Genomic DNA, 26903 nt, shown 5'->3' with positions numbered 1-26903 from the left:
CGGTGATTGGATGTAGAGATTGGATGATCGGTGATTGGATGTAGAGATTGGATGATCGGTGATTGGATGTAGAGATTGGATGATCGGTGATTGGATGTAAAGATTGGATGATCGGTGATTGGATGTAGAGATTGGATGATTGGTGATTGGATGTAGAGATTGGATGATCGGTGATTGGATGTAGAGATTGGATGATCGGTGATTGGATGTAGAGATTGGATGATCAGTGATTGGATGTAGAGATTGGATGATCAGTGATTGGATGTTGAGATTGGATGATCAGTAATTGGATGTAGAGATTGGATGATCGGTGATTGGATGTTGAGATTGGATGATCGGTGATTGGATGTAGAGATTGGATGATCAGTGAGTGGATGTAGAGATTGGATGTTCGGTGATTGGATGTAGAGATTGGATGATCGGTGATTGGATGTAGAGATTGGATGATCAGTGATTGGATGTTGAGATTGGATGATCAGTGATTGGATGTAGAGATTGGATGATTGGTGATTGGATAATCGGTGATTGGATGTAGAGATTGGATGATCGGTGATTGGATGTAGAGATTGGATGATCGATGATTGGATGTAGAGATTGGATGATAGGTGATTGGATGTAGAGATTGGATGATCGATGAGTGGATGTAGAGATTGGATGATCGATGATTGGATGTAGAGATTGGATGATCGATGATTGGATGTAGAGATTGGATGATCGATGATTGGATGTAGAGATTGGATGATCGATGATTGGATGTAGAGATTGGATGATCGGTGAGTGGATGTAGAGATTGGATGATCAGTAATTGGATGTAGAGATTGGATGATCGGTGATTGGATGTAGAGATTGGATGATCGGTGATTGGATGTAGAGATTGGATGATTGGTGATTGGATGTAGAGATTGGATGATCGTGATTGGATGTAGAGATTGGATGATCGGTGATTGGATGTAGAGATTGGATGATCGGTGATTGGATGTAGAGATTGGATGATCGGTGATTGGATGTAGAGATTGGATGATTGGTGATTGGATGTAGAGATTGGATGATCGGTGATTGGATGTAGAGATTGGATGATCAGTAATTGGATGTAGAGATTGGATGATCTGTGATTGGATGTAGAGATTGGATGATCAGTGATTGGATGTAGAGATTGGATGATTAGTAATTGGATGTAGAGATTGGATGATCGGTGATTGGATGTAGAGATTGGATGATCGATGATTGGATGTAGAGATTGGATGATCGGTGAGTGGATGTAGAGATTGGATGATCGATGATTGGATGTAGAGATTGGATGATCAGTGATTGGATGTAGAGATTGGATGATCAGTAATTGGATGTAGAGATTGGATGATCGGTGATTGGATGTAGAGATTGGATGATCGATGATTGGATGTAGAGATTGGATGATCGGTGAGTGGATGTAGAGATTGGATGATCGATGATTGGATGTAGAGATTGGATGATCAGTGAGTGGATGTAGAGATTGGATGATCGATGATTGGATGTAGAGATTGGATGATTGGTGATTGGATGTAGAGATTGGATGATCGGTGATTGGATGTAGAGATTGGATGATCGGTGATTGGATGTAGAGATTGGATGATCAGTAATTGGATGTAGAGATTGGATGATCGGTGATTGGATGTAGAGATTGGATGATCGGTGATTGGATGTAGAGATTGGATGATTGATGATTGGATGTAGAGATTGGATGATCGGTGATTGGATGTAGAGATTGGATGATCGGTGATTGGATGTAGAGATTGGATGATCGGTGATTGGATGTAGAGATTGGATGATCGGTGATTGGATGTAGAGATTTGATGATCGGTGATTGGATGTAGAGATTGGATGATCGATGATTGGATATAGAGATTGGATGATCGGTGATTGGATGTAGAGATTGGATGATCGGTGAGTGGATGTAGAGATTGGATGATCGATGATTGGATGTAAAGATTGGATGATCGGTGAGTGGATGTAGAGATTGGATGATCGGTGAGTGGATGTAGAGATTGGATGATCGATGATTGGATGTAGAGATTGGATGATCGGTGATTGGATGTAGAGATTGGATGATCAGTAATTGGATGTAGAGATTGGATGATCGGTGAGTGGATGTAGAGATTGGATGATCAGTGATTGGATGTAGAGATTGGATGATCGATGATTGGATGTAGAGATTGGATGATCAGTGAGTGGATGTAGAGATTGGATGATCGATGATTGGATGTAGAGATTGGATGATTGGTGATTGGATGTAGAGATTGGATGATCAGTGATTGGATGTAGAGGTTGGATGATCAGTAATTGGATGTAGAGATTGGATGATCGGTGATTGGATGTAGAGATTGGATGATCGATGATTGGATGTAGAGATTGGATGATCGGTGATTGGATGTAGAGATTGGATGATCGGTGATTGGATGTAGAGATTGGATGATCGGTGATTGGATGTAGAGATTGGATGATTGGTGATTGGATGTAGAGATTGGATGATCAGTGATTGGATGTAGAGATTGGATGATCGGTGAGTGGATGTAGAGATTGGATGATCAGTAATTGGATGTAGATATTGGATGATCAGTAATTGGATGTAGAGATTGGATGATCGGTGATTGGATGTAGAGATTGGATGATCAGTAATTAGATGTAGAGATTGGATGATCGGTGATTGGATGTAGAGATTGGATGATCGATGATTGGATGTAGAGATTGGATGATCGGTGAGTGGATATAGAGATTGGATGATCGATGATTGGATGTAGAGATTGGATGATCAGTGAGTGGATGTAGAGATTGGATGATCGATGATTGGATGTAGAGATTGGATGATTGGTGATTGGATGTAGAGATTGGATGATCAGTAATTGGATGTAGAGATTGGATGATCGGTGATTGGATGTAGAGATTGGATGATCGATGATTGGATGTAGAGATTGGATGATTGGTGATTGGATGTAGAGATTGGATGATCGGTGATTGGATGTAGAGATTGGATGATCGGTGATTGGATGTAGAGATTGGATGATCGGTGATTGGATGTAGAGATTGGATGATCGGTGATTGGATGTAGAGATTGGATGATCGGTGATTGGATGTAGAGATTGGATGATTGGTGATTGGATGTAGAGATTGGATGATCAGTGATTGGATGTAGAGATTGGATGATCAGTAATTGGATGTAGAGATTGGATGATCGGTGATTGGATGTAGAGATTGGATGATCAGTAATTAGATGTAGAGATTGGATGATCGGTGATTGGATGTAGAGATTGGATGATCGATGATTGGATGTAGAGATTGGATGATCGGTGATTGGATGTAGAGATTGGATGATTGGTGATTGGATGTTGAGATTGGATGATCAGTAATTGGATGTTGAGATTGGATGATCGGTGATTGGATGTAGAGATTGGATGATCGGTGATTGGATGTAGAGATTGGATGATTGGTGATTGGATGTAGAGATTGGATGATCGGTGATTGGATGTAGAGATTGGATGATCGGTGATTGGATGTAGAGATTGGATGATTGATGATTGGATGTAGAGATTGGATGATTGGTGATTGGATGTAGAGATTGGATGATTGGTGATTGGATGTAGAGATTGGATGATCGATGATTGGATGTAGAGATTGGATGATCAGTGAGTGGATGTAGAGATTGGATGATCAGTGATTGGATGTAGAGATTGGATGATCAGTGATTGGATGTAGAGATTGGATGATCAGTGATTGGATGTAGAGATTGGATGATTGGTGATTGGATGTAGAGGTTGGATGATCAGTGATTGGATGTAGAGATTGGATGATCAGTGATTGGATGTAGAGATTGGATGATCAGTGATTGGATGTAGAGATTGGATGATCAGTGATTGGATGTAGAGATTGGATGATCGGTGATTGGATGTAGAGGTTGGATGATCAGTGATTGGATGTAGAGATTGGATGATCAGTGATTGGATGTAGAGATTGGATGATCAGTGATTGGATGTAGAGATTGGATGATCAGTGATTGGATGTAGAGATTGGATGATCGGTGATTGGATGTAGAGGTTGGATGATCAGTGATTGGATGTAGAGATTGGATGATCAGTGATTGGATGTAGAGATTGGATGATCAGTGATTGGATGTAGAGATTGGATGATCAGTGAGTGGATGTAGAGATTGGATGATCGGTGATTGGATGTAGAGGTTGGATGATCAGTGATTGGATGTAGAGATTGGATGATCAGTGATTGGATGTAGAGATTGGATGATCAGTGATTGGATGTAGAGATTGGATGATTGGTTTCTGGACGGTGAATACACAGATTGGATGTGTGTGGCCCCTGGTGGTTGGGACTCACCTTGGTGCGGATCCTCAGGTGACTGTAGGCCTTGAAGTCGGGATTGTGATGGGGGTGATTCTGAGTCATCAGCCAGGCGTTGAGCATACAAACCCCGACACCCGGAAGGGCCACCACGAAGGTCAGGATCTTCCAGGTACGAGCTGAGGGGGAGAGAAGGGGGTCATTATCTGGGGGGTTGTTATTTCCCCCCCACAAGGGTCAGAGCTCCTGGTGACCGGGACTAGTGGGGGACAGGAGGGCATCTGGGGGGTCAGTCTGTCTGTAGTGGGGGGTAGGAGGGAAGTAGTAGTAGAAGAGAGATGGTATAGTAGTGGAGTAGTAGTGGGGGGTAGGAGGGGAGTAGTAGTAGAGGAGAGATGGTATAGTAGTGGAGTAGTAGTGGGGGGTAGGAGGGGAGTAGTAGTAGAGGAGAGATGGTATAGTAGTGGAGTAGTAGTGGGGGGTAGGAAGGAAGTAGTAGTAGAGGAGAGATGGTATAGTAGTGGAGTAGTAGTGGGGGGTAGGAGGGAAGTAGTAGTAGAGGAGAGATGGTATAGTAGTGGAGTAGTAGTGGGGGGTAGGAGGGGAGTAGTAGTAGAGGAGAGATGGTATAGTAGTGAAGTAGTAGTGGGGGGTAGGAAGGAAGTAGTAGTAGAGGAGAGATGGTATAGTAGTGGAGTAGTAGTGGGGGGTAGGAGGGAAGTAGTAGTAGAGGAGAGATGGTATAGTAGTGGAGTAGTAGTGGGGGGTAGGAGGGGAGTAGTAGTAGAGGAGAGATGGTATAGTAGTGAAGTAGTAGTGGGGGGTAGGAAGGAAGTAGTAGTAGAGAAGAGATGGTATAGTAGTGGAGTAGTAGTGGGGGGTAGGAGGGAAGTAGTAATAGAGGAGAGATGGTATAGTAGTGGAGTAGTAGTGGGGGGTAGGAGGGGAGTAGTAGTAGAGGAGAGATGGTATAGTAGTGAAGTAGTAGTGGGGGGTAGGAGGGAAGTAGTAGTAGAAGAGAGATGGTATAGTAGTGGAGTAGTAGTGGGGGTTAGGAGGGAAGTAGTGGTAGAGGAGAGATGGAATAGCAGTGGAGTAGTAGTGGAGGGTAGGAGGGAAGTAGTAGTAGAGGAGAGATGTATAGTAGTGGATTAGTAGTGGGGGGTAGGAGGGGAGTAGTAGTAGAGGAGAGATGGTATAGTAGTGGAGTAGTAGCGGGGGGTAGGAGGGAAGTAGTGGTAGAGGAAAGATGGAATAGCAGTGGAGTAGTAGTGGGGGGTAGGAGGGAAGTAGTAGTAGAAGAGAGATGGTATAGTAGTGTAGTAGTAGTGGGGTTAGGAGGGAAGTAGTAGTAGAAGAGAAATGGTATAGTAGTGGAGGGTAGGAGGGAAGTAGTAGTAGAGGAGAGATGGTATAGCAGTGGAGTAGAAGTGGGGGTAGGAGGGAAGTAGTGGTAGAGGAGAAATGGAATAGCAGTGGAATAGTAGTGGGGGTAGGAGGGAAATAGTAGTAGAAGAGAGATGGTATAGTAGTGTAGTAGTAGTGGGGTTGGGAGGGAAGTAGTAGTAGAGGAGAGATGGTATAGTAGTAGAGTAGTAGTGAGGGGTAGGAGGGAAGTAGTTGTAGAGAAGAGATGGTATAGTAGCGGAGTAGTAGCGGGGGGTAGGAGGGAAGTAGTGGTAGAGGAGAGATGGTATAGCAGTGGAATAGTAGAGGGGGGTAGGAGGGAAGTAGTAGTAGAGGAGAGATGGTATAGTAGTGTAGTAGTAGTGGGGTTAGGAGGGAAGTAGTAGTAGAAGAGAAATGGTATAGTAGTGGAGTAGTAGTGAGGGTAGGAGGGAGGTAGTAGTAGAGGAGAGATGGTATAGTAGTGGAGTAGTAGTGGGGGTAGGAGGTAAGTAGTTGTAGAAGAGAGATGGTATAGTAATGGAGTAGTAGTGGGGGGTAGGAGGGAAGCAGTAGTAGAAGAGAGATGTTATAGTAGTGGAGTAGTAGTGGGGGTAGGAGGGAAGTAGTAGTAGAGGAGAGATGTTATAGTATTGGAGTAGTAGTGGGGGTAGGAGGGAAGTCGTAGTAGAGGAGGGATGTTATAGTTGTGGGGGGTAGGAGGGAAGTAGTAGGAGAGGAGAGATGTATAGTAGTGGAGTAGTAGTGGGGAGTAGGAGGGAAGTAGTAGTAGAAGAGAGATGGTATAGTAGAGGAGTAATAGTGGAGGGTAGGAGGGAAGTAGCAGGAGAGGAGAAATGTATAGTAGTGGAGTAGTAGAGGGGGGTAGGAGGGAAGTAGTAGCAAAAGAGAGATTGTATAGTAGTGGAGTAGTAGTGGGTGGGTAGGAGGGAAGTAGTAGTAGAAGAGAGAAGGTATAGTAGTGGAGTAGTAGTGGGGGTAGGAGGGAATTAGTAGTGGAGTAGTAGTGGGGGTAGGAGGTAAGTAGTTGTAGAAGAGAGATGGTATAGTAATGGAGTAGTAGTGTGGGGGATGTAGGAGGGAAGTAGTAGTAGAAGAGAGATGGTATAGTAGTGGAGTAGTAGTGGGGGTAGGAGGGAAGTAGTAGTAGAGGAGAGATGTATAGTAGTGGATTAGTAGTGGGGGGTAGGAGGTAAGTAGTAGTAGAAGAGAGATGTTATAGTAGTGGAGTAGTATTGGGGGTAGGAGGGAAGTAGTAGTAGAGGAGGGATGTTATAGTAGTGGGGGGTAGGAGGGAAGTAGTAGTAGAGGAGAGATGTTATAGTAGTGGAGTAGTAGTGGTTGATAGGAGGGAAGTAGTAGTAGAGGAGAGATGGTATAGTAGTGGAGTAGTAGTGGGGGGTAGGAGGGAAGTAGTAGAGGAGAGGTGTTATAGTAGTGGAGTAGTAGTGGGAAGGAGTATTAGTAGTAATGGAGTATGTGGTAGTGAAGGCAGTTGTAGTTGTGGTTAGTAGGAGGAGCTTTTGCAGTGGAGGGGTAAAAGAAGGAGAAAATGTAGTAGTAGATGGATAGTGTTAGAGGGAAATGTAATACAGAAAAGTGCAGTGGAAAACCAGTAGTCGTAGAAAGTGTTACTAGTGTTATTAGAGGTGGTAGTAGTAGAGGGAATTATAGCAGGGGATAGTAAGGGGGAGGATAGTAGTAGAGGAAGTTGTATTGAAGTGAGTAATAGTAGAGAGTTATTATGGGAAGTAATGGTAGTAGAGGTGGTGGGTTGGTTGTAAAGGAAGGTGTAGTATAGGGAGTGTTAACGGCAGTAGTAGCTGTAGAAAGGTAGTAGGAAAGGAACGTGTCATGAAGGGAGTAGTAATGGGGGTAGTAGTAAAGGAGGGGTTGTGATTATGGGAGAAATAATGGAGCTAGTAGTAGTGGAGGAGAGGTTGGAGTGAAGGAAGTTGTAATGAAGGCAGTAAGTGGGGGTGTTGTAGTAAAGAGAAAAGTTAAGTGGTATTCGTAGTAGTAGAAGGGTAGTAGTAGAGAAGGTTTTAGTGAAGAGAGTGGTATAGAGGGTAGGAGTAGTGGAAGTATAGTAGTAGAAGGAGTTGTAGTCAGTGAGTATTAGCAGAGGAGTTGTAGTTAAGAGAGTAGTAATGGACTTAGTATTACTAGAAGGGTAGTAGTAGTAGAGGAAGTTGTAATGGGGGTAGTAGTGATGGGGAATAAACCCTAATAAAGTTAGTTGTAGTGAAGGGGTAGTAGTAAATGAAGGTCTAGTGTAGGGAGTTCTAATGGAGTTAGTAGTACTGGGGGAAAAATGGCAAATGAGTATTATATGGGTAAGAGGAGTGAAAGGGAAATAGTAGAAGAGGTTGTACTAAAGGGAGTGAAAATGGGGGTAGTAGTAATAGTATAAGGGTAGTAGAACAAGTTGTAGTGGAGGTAGTAGTGGTTGTAGAAGGGTTGTAGTGAACTGAGTTGTAATAGGGGAAGTAGGACTAGTATAAGGGTAGTAGTAGAAGGTTTGGTAGTTATGGAAATAGTTATGGGGTAGTAGTAGTGGAGGGATAGTAGTAGAGGAAGGTGTAGTTAGTGAGTAGTAGTGGAAGGGTTTTAGCAAAGGGAGTAGTAATAAAGGTAGTAGTAGTGGAGGGGTAGTAATAAATGATGGTGTAGTTAAGGTAGTAGTAATGGAGATGGTAGTAGTAGTTGAGGGTTTTTTTGTGAATTGAGTATTAATATGGGAAGGAGGAGTAGTATAAAGGTAGTAGCAATAGAAGAATCTGTAAAGGGAGAAATGGAGGTTGTAGTAGTAATGGAGGGGTTTTAGTGAACTGAGCAGTAATCGGGGTAGTACGAGAAGTATTAGGGTAGTAGTGAAGGGAGTAGTAGTAATGGAGGGTCTTTAGTGAATTGAGCTGTAATAGGGGTAGTAAGAGTAGTATAAGGGTAGTAGTGAGGGGGCAGTAATGGGGGTTGTAGTAGTAATGGAGGGGTTTTAAAGAATTGAGTAGTAATAGGGGTAGTAAGTGTAGAATAAGGGTAGTAGTGAAGGGGGTAGTAATGGGGGTAGTAGTAATGGAGAAATTTTAGTGAACTGATCATTAATAGGGGTAGTAAGAGTATTATAATAGTAGCAGTAAAGGGAATAGTAATGGGGGTAGTAGCAATGGAGGGGTTTTAGTAAATTGAGTAGTAAAAGTAGTAGTGAAGGGGGTAGTAATGGGGGTAGTAAAAGTAATACAACAATGGGTAAAAACCTTGTGAGCTGCCACACTAAGCCTAAATGAACCCAAAATAAAGACAGAAGAGAGAACTATGATCATCGGGCAGCACTCACCAGATGGTCATAATGTGATCTCTATATACAACACACTGTGCAGAGCTGATATATATGGAAACAATACTAATATAACAATATGACTCCAGTAAACACGATATATATACAAATATATAACATAAATGTCTATAGATAAAGAGCTCGCACTCCGTGACTTTCAATTATCAGAGACTCTCCTCATATACATCACATGCGGGAAATGACAGGTATACAATAGCCTGATAACTCCACATCTATACAACTCACATTTCACATGAATCAAAAACGCCTTTTAAAGTGCTATAGTGCTGAGGGGTGGTAGAGTCACCTGTGGTCCGGTTCTGCAGCCCCGGTTTACACGGCGTTCCCCCTGTCCTATGCCAGCTTTGCAACACTTCCTGGTACCTCTCTCGTCAGACAATCAAGCTCCTCCCACTGGTTTCGTCACAGTCTCGTGACTCCCAGACAGGGCCGCCATCAGAAATTTTGGGGCCCCTTACACAGTTTTAGGCCTGGGCTGCGCCCATCCCCGGACCTGATCATCAACATTCCCCAGGGCCTGCCCGTTTGGAAGTCCTACCGATTCCCATCCCATGTCCTCCTCTTTCAGTCTCATCTCCCCGATCCCATGTCCTTCTCTTCCTCCAGTCCCATCTCCTCCATCCCATCTCCTTATTCTCATCCAGTCCCCTCTCCTCCTCCTCCAGTCCCATCTCATCCATCCTACCTCCTCCTCCAGTCCCATCTCCTCCATCCCACATCCTCCTTCTCCTCCAGTCCCATCTCCTCCATCCCACATCCTCCTCTTCCAGTCCCATCTTCTCCATCCCACATCCTCCTCCTCCTCCCCACATCCTCGTCCTCCTCCAGTCCCTTCTTCTCCATCCCACATCCTCCTCCTCCAGTCCCATCTCCTTCATCCCACATCCTCCTCCTTCAGTCCCATCTCCTCCATCCCACATCCTTCTCCTCCTCCAGTCCCATCTTCTCCATCCCATTTCCTTCTCCTCCTCCAGTCCCGTGTCCTTATCTTCCTCCAGTCCCATGTCCTTATCCTCCTCCAGTCCCATCTCCTCCATCCCATGTCCTTAGTCTCCTCCAGTCCCATCTCCTCCTCCTCCAGTCCCATCTTCTCCATCCCACATCATCCTCCTCCTTCAGACCCATCTCCTCCATCCCATCTCCTTCTCCAGTCCCACATCCTCCTCCTTCAGTCCCATCTCCTCCATCCCACATCCTTCTCCTCCTCCAGTCCCATCTTCTCCATCCCATTTCCTTCTCCTCCTCCAGTCCCGTGTCCTTATCTTCCTCCAGTCCCATGTCCTTATCCTCCTCCAGTCCCATCTCCTCCATCCCATGTCCTTAGTCTCCTCCAGTCCCATCTCCTCCTCCTCCAGTCCCATCTTCTCCATCCCACATCATCCTCCTCCTTCAGACCCATCTCCTCCATCCCATCTCCTTCTCCAGTCCCACATCCTCCTCCTTCAGTCCCATCTCCTCCATCCCACATCCTTCTCCTCCTCCAGTCCCATCTTCTCCATCCCATTTCCTTCTCCTCCTCCAGTCCTGTGTCCTTATCTTCCTCCAGTCCCATGCCCTTATCCTCCTCCAGTCCCATCTCCTCCATCCCATGTCCTTATTCTCCTCTAGTCCCATCTCCTCCTCCTCCAGTCCCATCTCCTCCATTCCACATCATCCTCCTCCTTCAGACCCATCTCCTCCATCCCATCTCCTTCTCCAGTCCCATCTCCTCCATCCCATCTCCTTCTCCTCCAGTCCCATCTCCTTCTCCTCCAGTCCCATCTCCTTCTCCTCCAGTCCCATGTCCTTATCCTTCTCCAGTCCCATCTCCTCCATCCCATGTCCTCTATCCCATGTCCTCCTCCTCCAGTCCCATCTCCTCCATCCCATGTCCTTATCCTCTTCCAGTCCCATCTCCTCCATCCCACATCCTCCTCCTTCAGTCCCATCTCCTCCATCCCACATCCTCCTCCAGTCCCATCTCCTTCATCCCACATCCTCCTCCTTCCGTCCATCTCCTCCATCCCACATCCTTCTATTCCTCCAGTCCCATCTCCTCCATCCCTTTTCCTTCTCCTCCTCCAGTCCCATCTCCTTCTCCTCCAGTCCCATGTCCTTATCCTTCTCCAGTCCAATGTCCTCTATCCCATGTCCTCCTCCTCCAGTCCCATCTCCTCCATCCCATGTCCTTATCCTCTTCCAGTCCCATCTCCTCCATCCCATGTCTTTATTCTCCTCCAGTCCCATCTTCTCCTCCTCCTCCAGTCCCATCTCCTCCATCCCACATCATCCTCCTCCTTCAGACCCATCTCCTCCATCCCATCTCCTTCTCCATTCCCTTCTCCTCCTCCAGTCCCATCTCCTCCATCCCTTTTCCTTCTCCTCCTCCAGTCCCATCTCCTTCTCCTCCAGTCCCATGTCCTTATCCTTCTCCAGTCCCATGTCCTCTATCCCATGTCCTCCTCCTCCAGTCCCATCTCCTCCATCACATGTCCTTATTCTCCTCCAGTCCCATCTCCTCCTCCTCCAGTCCCATCTCCTCCATCCCACCTCCTCCTCCAGTCCCATCTCCTCTATCCCACATCGTCGTCCTCCTCCAGACCCATCTCCTCCATTCCATCTCCTTCTCCAGTCTCATCTCCTCCATCCCATCTCCTTCTCCTCCTCCAGTCCCATCTCCTTCTCCTCCAGTCCCATGTCCTTATCCTTCTCCAGTCCCATCTCCCCCATCCCATGTCCTCTATCCCATGTCCTCCTCCTCCAGTCCCATCTTCTCCATCCCATGTCCTTATTCTCCTCCAGTCCCATCTCCTCCATCCCATGTCCTTATTCTCCTCCAGTCCCATCTTCTCCTCCTCCAGTCCCATCTCCTCCATCCCATATCGTCCTCCTCCTCCAGACCCATCTTCTCCATCCCATCTCCTTCTCCAGTCCCATCTCCTCCTCCAGTCCCATCTCCTTCTCCTTCTCCAGTCCCATCTCCTTCTCCTCCAGTCCCATGTCCTTATCCTTCTCCAGTCCCATCTCCTCCATCCCATGTCCTCCTCCTCCAGTCCCATCTCCTCCATCCCATGTCTTTATTCTCCTCCAGTCCCATCTCCTCCTCCTCCAGTCCCATGTCCTCCATCCCACCTCCTCCTCCTCCTCCAGTCCCATCTCCTTCATCCCACATCGTCCTCCTCCTCCAGGCCCATCTCCTCCATTCCATCTCCTTCTCCAGTCCCATCTCCTCCATCCCATCTCCTTCTCCTCCTCCAGTCCCATCTCCTTCTCCTCCAGTCCCATGTCCTTATCATTCTCCAGTCCCATCTCCTCCATCCCATTATCTTATTCTCCTCCAGTCCCATCTCCTCCTCCTCCAGTCCCATCTCCTCCATCCCATGTCCTTATTCTCCTTCAGTCCCATCTCCTCCTCCTCCAGTCCCATCTCCTCTATCCCATGTCCTTATCCTCCTCCAGTCCCATCCCCTCCATCCCGTGTCCTTATTCTTCTCCAGTCCCATCTCCTCCTCCATCCCATCTCATTCTCCAGTCCCATCTCCTCCATCCCATGTCCTCTATCCCATGTCCTCCTCCTCCAGTCCCATCTCCTCCATCCCATGTCCTTATTCTCATCCAGTCCCCTCTCCTCCTCCTCCAGTCCCATCTCATCCATCATACCTCCTCCTCCAGTCCCAACCCCTCCATCTCATGTGCTTATTCTCCGCCAGTCCCATCTCCTCCTTCATCCCATCTCCTTCTCCAGTCCCATCTCCTCCATCCCATGTCCTCCTCCTCCAGTCCCATCTCCTCCATCCCATGTCCTTATTCTCCTCCAGTCCCATCTCCTCCTCCTCCAGTCCCATCTCCTCCATCCCACATCATCCTTCTCCTCCAGACCCATCTCCTCCATTCTATCTCCTTCTCCAGTCCCATCTCCTCTATCCCATGTCCTCTATCCCATGTCCTCCTCCTCCAGTCCCATCTCCTCCATCCCATGTCCTTATTCTCCTCCAGTCCCATCTCCTCCAATCCCATCTCCTCCATCCCACCTCCTCCTCCAGTCCCATCTCCTCCATCCCACATTGTCCTCCTCCTCCAGACCCATCTCTTCCATCCCATCTCCTTCTCCAGTCCCATCTCCTCTATCCCATGTCCTCTATCCCATGTCCTCCTCCTCCAGTCCCATCTCCTCCATCCCATGTCCTTATTCTCCTCCAGACCCATCTCCTCCATCCCATCTCCTTCTCCACCTTCAGTCCCATCTCCTCCATCCCATGTCCTCTATCCCATGTCCTCCTCCTCCAGTCCCATCTCCTCCATCCTGGGACTCCGGTTCTGGTGGCAACTGTCTCCAAGGGCATTACTCTCTCACTACCTGTTGTGTCTATGGGACCTTACAATGGGACACAGATAGTAAAAAAAAGAATATGGTTTTAACTCTTCCATCATTTAGCCAACATGGGAAAAAAATTGCTTGCTTTATATATACTTTTTATACATAACTAGAACATCTTACAGGGTTATGTCATTGCAGGAGATTTCCCCTCACTTCCTGTCTTAGTGTCACCAGAACAGGAAGTGGGGGGGGGATCTCCCTGTGGGGAAATAGCTTGCAATTGTTGCCTTATAATGTCCATATTATATTTTTTATATATATATAGAAACAATGGCTGGCCATATCCCCACAGGGAGATTCCCTCACTTCCTGTTCTGGTGACACTAAGACAGGAAGTGAGGGGAAATCTGCTGCAATGACCACGACCGCCACTGCCTGGAGAAAACAGTGATTATTGCTAGTGGCTACAAGAGCTGCCAGTGATAATTGTATGTAAAATCTGACAGGCTGGTTGTACTCAAGTCGATCGATTAACTTGGGTACATTCAGCCTGCCCATACATAGTTTGAATCTCGGCCAGTCTCAGACCGAGATTCAAACCTTCCACGGCCGTCCTTATCCTTCTCCAGTCCCATGTCCTCTATCCCATGTCCTCCTCCTCCAGTCCCATCTCCTCCATCCCATGTCTTTATTCTCCTCCAGTCCCATCTCCTCCTCCTCCAGTCCCATGTCCTCCATCCCACCTCCTCCTCCTCCTCCAGTCCCATCTCCTTCATCCCACATCGTCCTCCTCCTCCAGGCCCATCTCCTCCATTCCATCTCCTTCTCCAGTCCCATCTCCTCCATCCCATCTCCTTCTCCTCCTCCAGTCCCATCTCCTTCTCCTCCAGTCCCATGTCCTTATCATTCTCCAGTCCCATCTCCTCCATCCCATGTTCTTATTCTCCTCCAGTCCCATCTCCTCCTCCTCCAGTCCCATCTCCTCTATCCCATGTCCTTATCCTCCTCCAGTCCCATCCCCTCCATCCTGTGTCCTTATTCTTCTCCAGTCCCATCTCCTCCTCCATCCCATCTCATTCTCCAGTCCCATCTCCTCCATCCCATGTCCTCTATCCCATGTCCTCCTCCTCCAGTCCCATCTCCTCCATCCCATGTCCTTATTCTCATCCAGTCCCCTCTCCTCCTCCTCCAGTCCCATCTCATCCATCATACCTCCTCCTCCGGTCCCATCTCCTCCATCCCACACCCTCCTTCTCCTCCAGTCCCATCTCATCCATCATACCTCCTCCTCCAGTCCCATCCCCTCCATCTCATGTGCTTATTCTCCGCCAGTCCCATCTCCTCCTTCATCCCATCTCCTTCTCCAGTCCCATCTCCTCCATCCCATGTCCTCCTCCTCCAGTCCCATCTCCTCCATCCCATGTCCTTATTCTCCTCCAGTCCCATCTCCTCCTCCTCCAGTCCCATCTCCTCCATCCCACATCATCCTTCTCCTCCAGACCCATCTCCTCCATTCTATCTCCTTCTCCAGTCCCATCTCCTCTATCCCATGTCCTCTATCCCATGTCCTCCTCCTCCAGTCCCATCTCCTCCATCCCATGTCCTTATTCTCCTCCAGACCCATCTCCTCCATCCCATCTCCTTCTCCACCTTCAGTCCCATCTCCTCCATCCCATGTCCTCTATCCCATGTCCTCCTCCTCCAGTCCCATCTCCTCCATCCTGGGACTCCGGTTCTGGTGGCAACTGTCTCCAAGGGCATTACTCTCTCACTACCTGTTGTGTCTATGGGACCTTACAATGGGACACAGATGGTAAAAAAAAGAATATGGTTTTAACTCTTCCATCATTTAGCCAACATGGGAAAAAAATTGCTTGCTTTATATATACTTTTTATACATAACTAGAACATCTTACAGGGTTATGTCATTGCAGGAGATTTCCCCTCACTTCCTGTCTTAGTGTCACCAGAACAGGAAGTGGGGGGGGATCTCCCTGTGGGGAAATAGCTTGCAATTGTTGCCTTATAATGTCCATATTATATTTTTTATATATATATATAGAAACAATGGCTGGCCATATCCCCACAGGGAGATTCCCTCACTTCCTGTTCTGGTGACACTAAGACAGGAAGTGAGGGGAAATCTGCTGCAATGACCACGACCGCCACCGCCTGGAGAAAACAGTGATTATTGCTAGTGGCTACAAGAGCTGCCAGTGATAATTGTATGTAAAATCTGACAGGCTGGTTGTACTCAAGTCGATCGATTAACTTGGGTGCATTCAGCCTGCCCATACATAGTTTGAATCTCGGCCAGTCTCAGACCGAGATTCAAACCTTCCATGGCCGGCCTTATCTGCACTCTAGCTGCAATCTTCGGGGGGGGGGGGGCCATCCTTATGGGGGGCGATCCGGGGGCCTGTCCATGGATCCCTTGCTGAGCTGAGCGGGTAAATGACAGGTCTGTGTCCACTCATGCTGTCCGTCTACAGTCAACTGTCCTCCGATCCAACCAGATGGAGGGGTATGGAGGTCTTCCATCTCTTCTTTTTGCCAGATCAGATTGGAGGTAGGTGGGGGGAAAGGGGGGGAAACTGACACATTTCTATTGAAATCTGTCGATTAATAGAGAACAATGGGCGGTCCGAACAGGTTTGCCTCAAAAAAGTAAAGGAGAACCCGATCGGACCGATCATGTGAAAGGGGCCTGAAAAACAATCCACATCTTTTCAGAGCATTGGCTAGTTTAGTGAACCTGGACTAATAACAGTCACTGTGATGCTGCCCATATTGCTGTCCTTTGAACATGGTGACATCAGCGGACACCTATATGACACACGTGTGAAGCCCCTCCAGATGCTCGGTCCAGGTACATGGGTATCGGCTGTAACACCCCCCCCCTTGAAGGCGGCCCTGCTCCCAGAGGAAGTCACGAGACTGTGACGAAACCGGTAGGAGGAGCTTGATCGTCTGACAAGAGAGGTACCAGGAAGTGTTGCAGAGCTGGCATAGGACATGGGGGAAACGCCGTATAAACTGGGGATGCAGAACCGGACCACAGGTGACTCTACCACCCCTCAGCACCATAGCACTTTAAAAGGCGGTTTTTATTTATGTGAAATGGGAGTTGTATGTATGTGGAGTTCTGTTTGCAATTACATTTTTTTAAACGCTATTTCATACCTCTATCATTCCCGCATGTGATGTATATGAGGAGAGTCTCTGAACAAACCAGGAGAAAATAGTGACCTCTGAGCTGGGTTATTATGGGAAGGAGCAGGTGGCCTGTGCTCCATACAAGTGTCCCATAAACCTGCATAGGATAAAGGAAGCACAGGAGGATCTCTGCAGGCTATTGCTATCAATCACAGGCTTATTATTTAAGCCCCTAAGGTGAGGGCACACCCGGTGGGGGCTGTGTGTGCACAACGCATGAAGACACAATTATCACATGGTTGGTGTTAATATGGACTTTTGCTGTTTAGTTTAAATACTCATCAAGGACTAATTGAAGGTCAAGGAGCACCAGCACTTTATTTATAGTGTTTATATGTTGTTATGCTTTAGACATTTACGTTATTTATAGTGTTTACTGGAGTCATATATTTATATTAGTATTGTTTCCATATATATCAGTTCTGCACAGTGTGTTATATATAAGTAAGAGTAGTAGTGATGGGAGTAGTAATGGGGGTAGTAAGAGAAGTAGTGAAGGGAGTAGTAATGGGGGTAGTAAGAGTAGTAGTGATGGGAGTAGTAATGGGGGGTAGTAAGAGTAGTAGTGAAGGGAGTAGTAATAGGGGTAGTAAGAGTAGTAGTGAAGGGAGTAGTAATGGGGGGGTAGTAAGAGTAGTAGTGAAGGGAATAGTAATAGGGGTAGTGGTAAAGAAGTAATAGTAGTAGAGGAAGGTGTAGTGAGCGGAGTAGTGTGGACAGTAGTAATAGTAGAGTAGTATTGGAGGGTAGTAGTAGTATTAGAGGTTGCAGTGAAGCTGGTTCCTCACCTCCTCCGGATCCATGTCCATGGGCTGCAGTGGCCATGGCCCTCCGGAATATCGGAGCCCCGGGGATCACCATTCTCAGCTGTGTTGGGGACGCAGTCAGTGTCTGGGTGTTTTGGGAAGGTCACTGATTGCTGAGTAACATGTTAGCAGGGAGGGAGAGGGGTGTACGGATCCAATGTCCTCCACACCTGGGCCTCGGCCAAATTCTTGGCTAAGTTTATCTCTGACACACAGAGCATGCTGCACGTGTTACTGCACAGGGAACTTCAACATGGACGAATAGCACAGACCTCCATGTCAGTGTCCTTCATTCTACTCAGATCTGTATGTCAGTGTCCTTCATTCTAGTCAGATCTGTATGTCAGTGTCCTTCATTCTACTCAGATCTCCATGTCAGTATCCTTCATTCTACTCAGACCTTCATGTCAGTGTCCTTCATTCCACTCAGACCTTCATGTCAGTGTCCTTCATTCTACTCAGATCTCCATGTCAGTATCCTTCATTCTACTCAGACCTTCATGTCAGTGTCCTTCATTCCACTCAGACCTTCATGTCAGTGTCCTTCATTGTACTCAGATCTCCATGTCAGTGTCCTTCATTCTACTCAGATCTCCATGTCAGTATCCTTCATTCTACTCAGACCTTCATGTCAGTGTCCTTCATTCTACTCAGATCTCCATGTCAGTGTCCTTCATTCTACTCAGACCTTCATGTCAGTGTCCTTCATTCCACTCAGACCTTCATGTCAGTGTCCTTCATTCTACTCAGATCTTCATGTCAGTGTCCTTCATTCTACTCAGACCTTCATGTCAATGTCCTTCATTCCACTCAGACCTTCATGTCAGTGTCCTTCATTCTACTCAGATCTCCATGTCAGTGTCCTTCATTCTACTCAGATCTCCATGTCAGTATTCTTCTTTCTACTCAGATCTCCATGTCAGTGTCCTTTATTGTACTCAGACCTCAATGTCAGTGTCCTTCATTCTACTCAGACCTCCATGTCAGTGTCCTTCATTCTACTCAGACCTCCATGTCAGTGTCCTTCATTCCACTCAGACCTTCATGTCAGTGTCCTTCATTCTACTCAGATCTCCATGTCAGTGTCCTTCATTCTACTCAGACCTTCACGTCAGTGTCCTTCATTCTACTCAGATCTCCATGTCAGTGTCCTTCATTCTACTCAGATCTCCATGTCAGTGTCCTTCATTCTACTCAGACCTCCATGTCAGTGCCCTTCATTCTACTCAGATCTCCATGTCAGTATCCTTCATTCTACTCAGATCTCCATGTCAGTGTCCTTCATTCTACTCAGATCTGTATGTCAGTGTCCTTCATTCTACTCAGACCTCCATGTCAGTGTCCTTCATTCTACTCAGATCTCCATGTCAGTATCCTTCTTTCTACTCAGATCTCCATGTCAGTGTCCTTTATTGTACTCAGACCTCAATGTCAGTGTCCTTCATTCTACTCAGACCTCCATGTCAGTGTCCTTCATTCTACTCAGACCTCCATGTCAGTGTCCTTCATTCTACTCAGACCTTCATGTCAGTGTCCTTCATTCTACTCAGATCTCCATGTCAGTGTCCTTCATTCTACTCAGACCTCCATGTCAGTGTCCTTCATTCTACTCAGATCTCCATGTCAGTGTCCTTCATTCTACTCAGATCTCCATGTCAGTGTCCTTTATTGTACTCAGACCTCCATGTCAGTGTCCTTCATTCTACTCAGACCTCCATGTCAGTGTCCTTCATTCTACTCAGACCTTCATGTCAGTGTCCTTCATTCTACTCAGATCTCCATGTCAGTGTCCTTCATTCTACTCAGACCTTCATGTCAGTGTCCTTCATTCTACTCAGACCTTCATGTCAGTGTCCTTCATTCTACTCACACCTTCATGTCAGTGCCCTTCATTCTACTCAGATCTCGATGTCAGTGCCCTTCATTCTACTCAGATCTCCATGTCAATGTCCTTCATTCTACTCAGACCTTCATGTCAGTGTCCTTCATTCTACTCAGATCTCCATGTCAATGTCCTTCATTCTACTCAGACTTTCATGTCAGTGTCCTTCATTCTACTCAGATCTCCATGTCAGTGTCCTTCTTTCTACTCAGATCTCCATGTCAGTGTCCTTTATTGTACTCAGACCTCCATGTCAGTGTCCTTCATTCTACTCAGATCTCCATGTCAGTGTCCTTCATTCTACTCAGATCTCCATGTCAGTGTCCTTCATTCTACTCAGATCTCCATGTCAGTGTCCTTCATTCTACTCAGATCTCCATGTCAGTATCCTTCATTCTACTCAGACCTTCATGTCAGTGTCCTTCATTCTACTCAGATCTCCATGTCAGTGTCCTTCATTCTACTCAGATCTCCATGTCAGTGTCCTTTATTGTACTCAGACCTCCATGTCAGTGTCCTTCATTCTACTCAGACCTTCATGTCAGTGCCCTTCATTCTACTCAGATCTCCATGTCAGTGTCCTTCATTCTACTCAGACCTCCATGTCAGTGTCCTTCATTCTACTCAGACCTTCATGTCAGTGCCCTTCATTCTACTCAGATCTCCATGTCAGTGTCCTTCATTCTACTCAGACCTTCATGTCAGTGTCCTTCATTCTACTCAGATCTCCATGTCAGTGTCCTTCATTCTACTCAGACCTTCATGTCAGTGCCCTTCATTCTACTCAGATCTCCATGTCAGTGTCCTTCATTCTACTCAGACCTTCATGTCAATGTCCTTCATTCCACTCAGACCTTCATGTCAGTGTCCTTCATTCCACTCAGACCTTCATGTCAGTGTCCTTCATTCTACACAGACCTTCATGTCAGTGCCCTTCATTCTACTCAGACCTTCATGTCAGTGTCCTTCATTCTACTCAGATCTCCATGTCAGTGTCCTTCATTCTACTCAGACCTCCATGTCAGTGTCCTTCATTCTACTCAGATCTCCATGTCAGTGTCCTTCATTCTACTCAGATCTCCATTGGGGGCATATATAATTGGGGCAATTTCAGCCCTTCGTTGGCTACAGAGTTTTGAAATAATTTAAAGGTGAACAAAAAATAAAAAATCAATGATCAATAATCTCCCCAAGGTGCTGGATGTGCTGAGTGTTCGGCCTGTGTACCGTTTATAAATGGCTCTTGTTGTGTTTCCTCTCCGGATCCCTGTACATTGTTCTCGGTAGTCAACCATTTCAGGCTGGGAAAGGCTGCTGTTCATGAGGAAATGGGATCAGAGTCAGGAAGACAGGTGTGTGCTGGAGAATGTCTTCCCCTCAGGATCACAACTCTCTTAATGGCAGTGGTGGAGGATACAATGTGATGATTGTCATCAATACACGATAAATGTCCCCAGATTGCACCCTATCATGTCAGGTCAGCGTGTCTGAGGTAAATAACCTCACCATACTACAAATTATCATCTCTGCAAGGCTTTTCCACAATCCCCTTCAATCCTTGGGGGGGCTTAAAATCTGAATAGTAATCATGAGACACTTGGGATGCTGATATCACATAAACGAAACATTACCCTGTGCTGAGTTATGGATCGTCCTTGTGGGCGGGTCTGGAGGTGTCACAGTTACTCAGATGACTACAATAACATCTACAAGGGGAGTTCCCTCATGGGCAGGTCTGGAGGTGTCACAGATACTCAGATGACTGCAATAACATCTACAAGGGGAGTTCCCTCATGGGCGGGTCTGGAGGTGTCTTTGATACTCAGGTGACCACAGCAGCATCTATAAGAGGAGTTCCCTCATAGCCAGGTCTGGAAGTGTTAAAGAAACTTAAGTGACTACAGCAACATCTACAAGGGAAATTCACTCGTGAGTGGATCTGGAGGTGTCACAGATTCTCAGGTGACTATAATAAAATCTACTGTAAATGAGGAGTTCCATCAGAAGCAGGTCTGGACTGGAGGTGTCACGGATACTCAGGTGGCTACGATAACATCTACAAGGGGAGTTCCCTCATCAGCAGGTCTGGAGGTGTCAGGGATTCTCAGGTGACTACAGTAACATCTACAAGAGGAGTTCCCTCATAGGCAGGCCTGGAGGTGTCACGGATACTCAGGTGACTACAATAACATCTACATGTGGAGTTCCCTCATAGGCAGGTCTGAAGGTGTCACGGATACTCAGGTGACTACAATAACATCTACAAGGGGACTTCCCTCATCAGCAAGTCTGGAGGTGTCACGGATACTCAGGTGACTACAATAACATCTACATGAGGAGTTCCCTCACAGGCAGGTCTGAAGGTGTCACGGATACTTGGGTGACTACAATAAAATCTACAAGGGGAGTTCCCTCATAAGCAGGTCTGGAGGTGTCAGGGATTCTCAGGTGACTACAGTAACATCTACAAGAGGAGTTCCCTCATAGGCAGGCCTGGAGGTGTCACGGATACTCAGGTGACTACAATAACATCTACATGTGGAGTTCCCTCATAGGCAGGTCTGAAGGTGTCACGGATACTCAGGTGACTACAATAACATCTACAAGGGGACTTCCCTCATCAGCAAGTCTGGAGGTGTCACGGATACTCAAGTGACTACAATAACATCTACATGAGGAGTTCCCTCACAGGCAGGTCTGAAGGTGTCACGGATACTTGGGTGACTACAATAAAATCTACAAGGGGAGTTCCCTCATAAGCAGGTCTGGAGGTGTCATGGATACTCACTTGACTCAATAACATCTACAAGGGGAGTTCCTGTGACAGACTCACCCGGGACAAAGGCTTTTGGAGGGGACTAAATGCTAGCCACTTGCCTACCAACTATGGGCCCTGGCATTTGAGGGAGCTACAAGCATTTAGGAAGATATTCTGTTTTTTTTATTACAAAAGGACATTATTAAGGAGGCCATGATGGTCTCTGCCATCTTGGAACTCAGGGGACAGATGTATGTGAAAGGAATGCTGAATGAGATCTGGAAAGTCCAGGTCTTTCACCCAATAGTTTATTGTGCTCATTAACACACCTTTGTCCCCTAGCAAACTATTGGGGGATGTGTTTCTACTTATGTGTATTGTAAGTTGGGAGCGTAGAGACACCACGTCTACCCTGAAAGGTCATATCTCCGAGTCACCTAGCCTGGGTAAATGATTAGATAATTAGCTCATGTTAATTAGGTTTCTGGTTACAGTTTGTATTGTCAGCCTGCTGTATATATTTGTGTCATTTCAAATAAATCAGTTCAGTCCATGTTCAGCAACCAAATGAGTATTGTCTTGTTTGTTGTTGTTAGCAGTTGGAATATCTGATATCTATATTCAGGCTGGGAGGAAGCTGTATATGACGAAAGCAGTCAAACAGAGTGTGGGACGTTTCTTTACATTGGTGGCAAGCAGTGGGACGCTTCCTGCAGTCTGGGACATCCAAACCATCACCTGGATCCAAGGTCCGGATACCAGGAGAGGAGAGGTACAGATACCAGCCACCATGGAAGAGGAATTCAGAAGAAGGTTGCGAGAGATGCAGATACAGCACAGAGGACCAGTATCAGAGCAGGTCCTGCTGGGACGGTATGATTCTATCCATTGCGAACTCTGGAAGAAACACTAGCCTGTGAGCAGCGACACCAGGGAAAAGTTCTCCCCTCCATCCAGGAAAGGTACTGGTCGCAGTACGGATTGTGGGTGCTGTTTTTGGGAGAAACAAGGAGCAGACAGCTGAATTAAGCCAGATGGTCTGGACAGAGATAAAGCTGGATGAGAGCTACAGAGCCCTCTGGTGGCATGTATCTCAAGCATGCCCTTAGATAGCAGATGACAGCCCAACAGAAGGCTTTGGTTACGACGGCTTGGGACTGTTGTATGTGAAGCTGACAGGGGGCCCTAACTTTGGGAGCGATTTGAAGTGGCGGTTGGATGAAATCATAGATTTCAGAGCAGAGTTACTGAACGTCTCGGAAGTGCACTGGGCACTGGAAGATTTGGAGTTTCTGGCCATTCAGGAATGGGAGCTGGAGATCGCCTACAGACAGCTGCTAGACTCTGCTCAGCTCCAGGGGTGGCCTCCCTTTGCCTGGGACTATCAGGAAATACCAGCAGACATAAGTAGAAACACATCCCCTAATAGTTTGCTAGCAGATAAAGGTGTGTTAATGAGCACATTAAACTATTGGGTGAAAGACCCCGGGCTTTCCAGAGCTCATTAATCAGCATTCCTTTCACATACATCTGTCCCCTGATTCCCAAGCTGGCAGAGACCATCATGGTCTCCTTAATAATGACCTTTTGCATTACAAATCCCTCAAATACCAGGGCCCATAGTCGGTAGGCAAGAGGATAGCATTCAGTCCCCTCCAAAAGCCTCTGTCCCGGGTGAGTCTGCCACAGTTCCTTCATAGGCAGCCCGGGAGGTGTTACGTATACTCAGGTCACTACAATAACAGCTACAAGGGGAGTTCCCTCATAAGCAGGTCTGGAGGTGTCACAGATATTCAGGTGACTACAATAACAGCTACAAGGGGAGTTCCCTCATAGACAGGTCTGGAGGGGTCACAAATACTCAGGTGACTACAATAACATCTATATGGGGAGTTCCCTCATAGGCAGCTCTGGAGGTGTCACAGATACTCAGGTGACTACTACAATAACATCTACAAGAGGAGTTCCCTCATAGGCAGGTCTGGAGGTGTCACAGATACTCAGGTGACTACAATAACATCTACAAGAGGAGTTCCCTCATAGGCAGGTCTAGAGGTGTCACAGATACTCAGGTGACTACTATAACATCTATATGGGGAGTTCCCTCATAGGCAGGTCTAAAGGTGTCACAGATACTCAGGTGACTACTATAACATCTATATGGGGAGTTCCCTCATGGGCGGGTCTGGAGGTGTCATGGATACTCAGGTGACTACAGAAGCATCTATAAGAGGAGTTCCCTCATAGGCAGGTCTGGAAGTGTTAAAGAAACTTAAGTGACTACAGTAACATCTACAAGGGAAATTCATTCGTGAATGGATCTGGAGGTGTCACAGATACTCAGGTGACTATAATAAAATCTACTGTAAATGAGGAGTTCCATCAGTAGCAGGTCTAGACTTGAGGTGTCTCGGATACTCAGGTGACTACGATAACATCTACAAGGGGAGTTCCCTCATCAGCACGTCTGCAGGCATCACGGATATTCCGGTGACTACAGCAACATCTACAAGGGGAGTTCCCTCATAGGCAGGTCTAGAGGTATCACAGATACTCAGGTGACTACTATAACATCTATATGGGGAGTTTCCTCATAGGCAGGTCTAAAGGTGTCATAAATACTCAGGTGACTACTATAACATCTATATGGGGAGTTTCCTCATAGGCAGGTCTAAAGGTGTCATAAATACTCAGGTGACTACTATAACATCTATATGGGCAGTTTCCTCATAGGCAGGTCTAAAGGTGTCATAGATACTCAGGTGACTACTATAACATCTACAACAGGAGTTTCCTCATAAGTAGGTCTGGAGGTGTCACAGATACTCAGGTGACTACTATAACATCTATATGGGCAGTTTCCTTATAGGCAGGTCTAAAGGTGTCATAGATACTCAGGTGACTACTATAACATCTACAACAGGAGTTTACTCATAAGCAGGTCTGGAGGTGTCACAGATACTCAGGTGACTACAGCAGCATCTATAAGAGGAGTTCCCTCATAGGCAAGTCTGGAAGTGTTAAAGAAACTCAGGTGACTACTATAACATCTATATAGGGAGTTCCCTCATAGGCAGGTCTAAAGGTGTCACAGATACTCAGGTGACTACTATAACATCTATAAGGGAAGTTCCCTCATAGGCAGGTCTAGAGGAGTCACAGATACTCAGGTGACTACAATAACATCTAAGGGGAGTTCCCTCATAGGCAGGTCTAGAGGTGTCACAGATACTCAGGTGACTACTATAACATCTATAAGGGGAGTTCCCTCATAGGCAGGTCTGGAGGTGTCACAGATACTCAGGTGACTACTATAACATCTGTATGGAGATTTCCCTCATAGGCAGGTCTAAAGGTGTCACAGATACTCAGGAGACTACTATAACAGCTACAAGGGGAGTTCCCTCATAGGCAGGTCTGGAGGTGTCACAGATACTCAGGTGAATACTATAACATCTATAAGGGGAGTTCCCTCATAGGCAGGTCTGGAGGTGTCACAGATACTCAGGTGACTACTATAACATCTATAAGGGGAGTTCCCTCATAGGCAGGTCTGGAGGTGTCACAGATACTCAGGTGACTACTATAACATCTGTATGGAGAGTTCCCTCATAGGCAGGTCTAAAGGTGTCACAGATACTCAGGTGACTACTATAACAGCTACAAGGGGAGTTCCCTCATAGGCAGGTCTGGAGGTGTCACAGATACTCAGGTGACTACTATAACAGCTACAAGGGGAGTTCCCTCATAGGCAGGTCTGGAGGTGTCACAGATACTCAGGTGACTACTATAACATCTATAAGGGGAGTTCCCTCATAGGCAGGTCTGGAGGTGTCACAGATACTCAGGTGACTACTATAACAGCTACAAGGGGAGTTCCCTCATAGGCAGGTCTGGAGGTGTCACAGATACTCAGGTGACTACTATAACATCTATAAGGGGAGTTCCCTCATAGGCAGGTCTGGAGGTGTCACAGATACTCAGGTGACTACTATAACATCTATAAGGGGAGTTCCCTCATAAGCAGGTCTGGAGGTGTCACAGATATTCAGGTGACTACTATAACATCTGTATGGAGAGTTCCCTCATAGGCAGGTCTAAAGGTGTCACAGATACTCAGGTGACTACTATAACATCTATATGGGGAGTTCCCTCATAGGCAGGTCTGGAGGTGTCACAGATACTCAGGTTACTACAATAACATCTAAGGGGAGTTCCCTCATAGGCAGGTCTAGAGGTGTCACATATACTCAGGTGACTACTATAACATCTATAAGGGAAGTTCCCTCATAGGCAGGTCTAGAGGTGTCACAGATACTCAGGTGACTACTATAACATCTATAAGGGGAGTTCCCTCATAAGCAGGTCTGGAGGTGTCACAGATACTCAGGTGACTACTATAACATCTATAAGGGGAGTTCCCTCATAAGCAGGTCTGGAGGTGTCACAGATACTCAGGTGACTACTATAACATCTATAAGGGGAGTTCCCTCATAGGCAGGTCTGGAGGTGTCACAGATACTCAGGTGACTACAATAACATCTAAGGGGAGTTCCCTCATAGGCAGGTCTAGAGGTGTCACAGATACTCAGGTGACTACTATAACATCTATAAGGGGAGTTCCCTCATAGGCAGGTCTGGAGGTGTCACAGATATTCAGGTGACTACAATAACATCTACATGGGGAGTTCCCTCATAGGCAGGTCTGGAGGTGTCACAGATACTCAGGTAACTACAATAACATCTACATGGGGAGTTCCCTCATAGGCAGGCCTGGAGGTGTCACAGATACTCAGGTGACTGCAGCAGCATCTACATGGGGAGTTCCCTTGTGGGTGAGTCTGAAGATGTCACAG

The 26903-nt window shown here is 46.6% G+C and overlaps 1 protein-coding gene across 1 annotated transcript in view; it reads right to left on the bottom strand.

Annotated features, from left to right (window-relative positions):
- LOC141147469 (cytochrome c oxidase subunit 6A, mitochondrial-like) overlaps positions 1–17592 on the bottom strand; it is a 95249-nt gene extending 77657 nt beyond the window's left edge. The window contains exons 1-2 of the mRNA XM_073634707.1: positions 17390–17592; positions 4360–4502 (exon numbers count right to left, since the gene is read on the bottom strand). Of these exons, the coding sequence (XP_073490808.1) occupies positions 4360–4502; positions 17390–17462 (216 nt within the window). The 5' untranslated portion in view covers positions 17463–17592. The remainder of the gene's footprint in view (positions 1–4359; positions 4503–17389) is intronic.
- Positions 17593–26903: the final 9311 nt, after the last annotated feature.

The sequence above is a fragment of the Aquarana catesbeiana genome, linkage group LG06 (assembly GCF_042186555.1).
Source record: "Aquarana catesbeiana isolate 2022-GZ linkage group LG06, ASM4218655v1, whole genome shotgun sequence".
NCBI lineage: Eukaryota > Metazoa > Chordata > Amphibia > Anura > Ranidae > Aquarana > Aquarana catesbeiana.
This window is presented reverse-complemented; position numbering and strand designations above follow the sequence as displayed.